This window comes from Uloborus diversus, chromosome 7 (genome assembly GCF_026930045.1).
Source record: "Uloborus diversus isolate 005 chromosome 7, Udiv.v.3.1, whole genome shotgun sequence".
NCBI lineage: Eukaryota > Metazoa > Arthropoda > Arachnida > Araneae > Uloboridae > Uloborus > Uloborus diversus.
This window is the reverse complement of record NC_072737.1, coordinates 26,437,487-26,442,733: the sequence shown is the minus strand read 5'-3', so window position 1 is coordinate 26,442,733 and position 5,247 is coordinate 26,437,487. Positions and strand designations below refer to the sequence as shown.

The window sequence follows — 5,247 nt, the reverse complement described above, 5'->3', positions numbered from 1 at the left end:
CTGTAATAGTATTTATTGAAGTCTCCTCGGTGCTCTCCTACGAAGGAAAGGGGTCTGTTTAAGGAGCAATTTGTCTGTAATAGTCTTTTGAAGATAATATGGAAAGAACGACACTTATGAAAAATATTTTTTTTCTATTTAAAGAAAATCAGTTTTCAGAATACCTTAAAAATACTCAATAAAGTACAAACGTTTTAGTTTTGCTTTAAGGGATTTATTAAAATAAAGTGTAACGGAAATATTAATTCCACATGTTTTCTTTTTCCACTTCAAAAATATGTTGAATTTTACAAGGAAAGAGTAATAATATTTCTCTTTTCAAAAATATTATTACAATGAGGTATTAACAGCGATATTACAGTGTTAGTATTCAATTCAAGGACTTCTGCGATCAACATTTTTTTTTCGTTGCTAAAGTTAAAAAATAAATAAATAAATAAATAAATAATTTGAATTCTGACATTTTGAATTCAAATTATGTTTTTCGAAATCACGAGTGTGTATATGCAGTCGGTGTGTGTGTGTGTGTGTGTGTGTGTGTGTGTGTGTAGGCGTGTGTTTGTGTCTGTGTACCGGCATGAGTGTGTGTGTGGGTGTATATAGATGTGTTTGTGTGGGTATGTGTGTGTGTAGGTGTATGTTTCCATGCGTGTGTGTGTAGGACACGGATGCAACCTGGAGACGGTTTTCGCTAGAGGAGCAGCATCGGGAGGAGCCGGTCAACGGGGGGGGGGGGGGGTGCTGCAGTGGGAGGCGGGGGAAAATAAAATCATAGGAATTCAAAACAGTCAAATGAGAACAATAAGCAATGTGATTGCTCAAAAAAAGACTTTAGTTATAGTTTACTTCCGACCGCTTTGCCTGGTGGTCAGAGTGGTCTGACTGCAATGAGAGGTCTTGGGTTCGGATCCCGGTTCGGGCATGAGTGCAATTTCCCTCTTTTGTCCGTGTCCTTTCTTTGCGTGCATGTGCTGCGACTATTTTCCATACCCTATAAACTGGCATGTGTGTACCTGTGGAAGTCGGATTTCACACCAAATTACGGTACAGTTGGAAAAGTGAAGAAGCGCACCCCTCAAATTACCAGCCTAGTTGTCACAAGACAACTACAACAGTTGAAGTTTCCTATAGTTTTTAAAATTATGTATGATTTAAAGGAATAATGGCTGCTGCATTATTTACGTTGTCTTTATTACAACGATGGCACTGTGTTTGGATTACAAAATGGTATGTTCTATTTGCCACTTTATGTAAAAATCAATTATCTTCAAGCGAAAAATAATGAGACCAGACATTTCTTCGCATACTGTCGTTTAAATTGTGAAACTGGCATTATTACCGACAAAATCATTGTTTTACTATTCGCACTGCTCCAAGCTAAGTGAGCCAAATAAAGCCAATCTAAGGTTTTTTACAAGTATCTCGCTTATTTATGACTCAAATGGCACCAACCATTGCACATTCATCACATGACTCACATAAATTAAGGAAGAAAAATAAATAAATAAATTATACCAGCCATAAGCATTTAGCCTCTGGCATTAATTTAATTTTTGATTTCCTGTACTGTCTGACCATCGATTATATAGAAAGACTTATTTCCGGTTTTCAAGCGGAAATGGACGCGTCTATTGCCTTTCAGGGATAGTAATTTTTCTGATACAAATGTGCGCGTTCGCCTCTGTTTATTTCGACTGAGTTTTTTAAAAATGACAATTTATTCACTTCAACAATATTTAAATCAAAACTATATTTGATCTCTATTCTCACTAAAAAAGTATTTGATTTATTTTGTTTACAACATAATTTTGAGTTTCTAATTTCGCTTTTGAATTTCCGGACGAAATGAAAACATTTAATTTTATTTTTATTGTTTCCATAGAAACTCATTTTGTTTCCCCTCATTTTCCCTTCAATGAAGAAAGAAAATAAATAAGGTCCTAGTAAAATTATGAAACGCGTGCATCCCATCCCTATTTTTCCTTTTCCCCTGCTAGATCGTCTTAACTTGACAGATTACCAAATTAAATACAATCCGTGGTCAAACAGTGTTCAAGTTATGTGTTCCGCAATAACGAACTGCAGTAGAACCCTACTCGTTAGGATTTTTGTTTCTACAACTGGCCTCTATCGCAATAATTGCGAAAATATAATTTGAATTCAAGACTCCAAAATTTAAATTAATGCCAGAGGCTGGATGCTAGATGTTGTGTGCTGGATGGTGGATGTTGTGTATTGGATGGGTGGATGTTTTGTGTTAGATAGTGGAATTTTTGTGTTGGATGGTGGATGTTTTGTGCTGCTTAGTGGATGTTTTGTGCTGCTTAGTGGATGTTGTGTGCTGGAAGGTGGATGTTGTGAGTTGTGCTGGATGGTGGATGTTGTGTGCTGTGCTGGATGGTGGATGTTGTGTGCTGTGCTGGATGGTGGATGTTGTGTGTTGTGCTGGATGGTGGATGTTGTGTGTTGTGCTGGATGGTGGATGTTGTGTGTTGTGCTGGATGGTGGATATTGTGTGCTGTGCTGTACTGGATGGTGGATGTTGTGTGCTGTGCTGGATGGTGGATGTTGTGTGCTGTGCTGGATGGTGGATGTTGTGTGCTGTGCTGGATGGTGGATGTTGTGTGTTGTGCTGGATGGTGGATGTTGTGTGCTGTGCTGGATGGTGGATGTTCTGTGCTGTGCTGGATGGTGGATGTTGTGTGTTGTGCTGGATGGTGGATGTTGTGTGCTGTGCTGGATGGTGGATGTTGTGTGCTGTGCTGGATGGTGGATGTGTGCTGTGCTGGATGGTGGATGTTGTGTGCTGTGCTGTGCTGGATGGTGGATGTTGTGTGCTGTGCTGTGCTGGATGGTGGATGTTGTGTGCTGTGCTGTGTTGGATGGTGGATGTTGTGTGCTGTGCTGTGCTGGATGGTGGATGTTGTGTGCTGTGCTGTGCTGGATGGTGGATGTTGTGTGCTGTGCTGTGCTGGATGGTGGATGTTGTGTGCTGTGCTGTGCTGGATGGTGGATGTTGTGTGCTGTGCTGTGCTGGATGGTGGATGTTGTGTGTTGTGCTGGATGGTGGATGTTGTGTGCTGTGCTGGATGGTGGATGTTGTGTGCTGTGCTGGATGGTGGATGTGTGCTGTGCTGGATGGTGGATGTTGTGTGCTGTGCTGTGCTGGATGGTGGATGTTGTGTGCTGTGCTGTGTTGGATGGTGGATGTTGTGTGCTGTGCTGTGCTGGATGGTGGATGTTGTGTGCTGTGCTGTGCTGGATGGTGGATGTTGTGTGCTGTGCTGTGCTGGATGGTGGATGTTGTGTGTTGTGCTGGATGGTGGATGTTGTGTGCTGTGCTGGATGGTGGATGTTGTGTGCTGTGTTGGATGGTGGATGTTGTGTGCTGTGCTGGATGGTGGATGTTGTGCGCTGGATGCTGTTTTTGTCGAAAGCGTATGGTGTAAAGTAGAGAGGGTCGGGTATAAATAGAGTCAATTTCAGGACACATGAGCACCACCACACAAGAAGTGCACCAGCGCACAGAGGCCAGTGGATCTCCGAACGGTCAAATTCGAAAACCACCGAAGTAACCGTAAACGTCAAATTCAATGAAATGAGGAAAACAAATCGTGATTACTTAATAATTCCGAAATTTTAAAATATAAATTTTATTTCAACAATTTAAGCATATAAAGATGATTTGAACTTATTAGGAACAAGGGATCCTAACAGAACCAGCTCTGACAAAACGTCAAAGTACTCTTAAAATAAAAAAAAGAGAATTTTTTTTCGTCGATATAAAAACACATTCAACCACCTTTGATAAACTCAAAACCATTAGCCAAAATTCCATATTTATTTGAATGGAATGAAGAAAAAATAATAATCACATTCGGGACAGCGATTAGTTGTTATTTTTTGTTTTTTGGACACTCTTGCCCAAAGAGTGGTGTCCATATCTGCAGCATATATAGCACAGAAACATACAGGGTGTTCCGTTTTAACCTACAAAACCTCTATTTTCGCAACCGTTAGTCCTTGATGTATACTTCCAATTGCAAAAATGTTCAAAATCAGATGCAGAGTTGAGGTAGTGAAAGTTTGAAGCAAAACAAAATTGAATTATACGGGCCTTAGGTCCCCTAACTTATATTTAGAGAAATAATGTCCATTGAAATTTATTACTGACACAAAAAGCTTGATATTTGTGCGAACAAAACTCAAGGAGATATTCCATTTCAAAGTTTTAAGGGACCATACAGAAGATGAGATTGGAACTCATCGCCCTTTCGGAAGAATGACAGGTCGTCAAAGTAAGAAAAACAAGGTATTCATATTTTTCATCGCTATTAAAAAATAAATGCAAATGATATGCCGTGATACGCACAAACACCCTACAAATCCTCGTACAATTTAAAAAACCACACTCTATGCACACATATAATTTTAAAAACTTGTTAACCGCTATATTTTCCCCCAAAAGGTGTTATTGACGGCGAGTGAAAAGTGGTTTGAGTAAAAAAACGCTGCGTTTGATATCTCGGTGAATATTGATCGAACTAATATCAAACGTTTTGTGCTGGAATTGTTTTTCAGTGGAGATTATTTCTCTAAAGTTAGGGGACTGGGGCCCGTATAAAAAGTTAAATTTTGCATTTTTTGACTCATTTTTATTTTTGCTTCAAACTTTCAATATCTTAACTCTGTAATTGATTTTGAACATTTTAGCAATTGGAAGTATCATCTAAGACTAACAGTTGCGAAAATAAAGGTCTTGCAATATAAAACGGAATACCCTATACAATTCATTTCATTCTTCGATATCTTAACAAGGACATCAAATTCCTAGTAAAGCCAATCATGGCCTTATTGGGCCACAATCTGTTTTTATATGGATCATATCTTATCACAGGAAAAAATATCTGAACACAGCGACTTCTTTTTTGAATTCTCCAACTACATAAATTAGGCTTTCCAGAATAATTAAGCCTTTTTTTTAAATAGTGAACTGCAGTGATGAAACAAATACTACCAAGAAAAACAATTTACTGTGAAATGAGCGAAGACTCTTTTGCAACAACTGTTGATATTTTTTTGCCTGATAGCAAACTGCTTGTAGATAATACTTTATCATCAGTTATGCTTTCTGATATCGATAAAATTGCGTTTTAAGGAACTTTTGCTATCCTGCATAAAAAAAAGTGTTGGCTTTATTGGTCTACACGACCTTATTAGCACACCCACCTTACAATAGAAACTTAA

At 38.7% G+C, this 5,247-nt stretch overlaps 1 protein-coding gene across 1 annotated transcript; it reads left to right on the top strand.

Moving 5' to 3' along the window:
• Positions 1-2,197: 2,197 nt before the first annotated feature.
• On the top strand, positions 2,198-3,454 carry LOC129226342 (uncharacterized). Its single transcript, XM_054860943.1, has one exon. The coding sequence runs from the start codon at positions 2,198-2,200 to the stop codon at positions 3,452-3,454; it is 1,257 nt and encodes a 418-aa protein (XP_054716918.1).
• Positions 3,455-5,247: the final 1,793 nt, after the last annotated feature.

Bases quoted from the DNA above. Each gene is read 5' to 3' on its own strand.
- LOC129226342 (XM_054860943.1), top strand. From the start codon at position 2,198: ATGCTAGATGTTGTGTGCTGGATGGTGGATGTTGTGTATTGGATGGGT.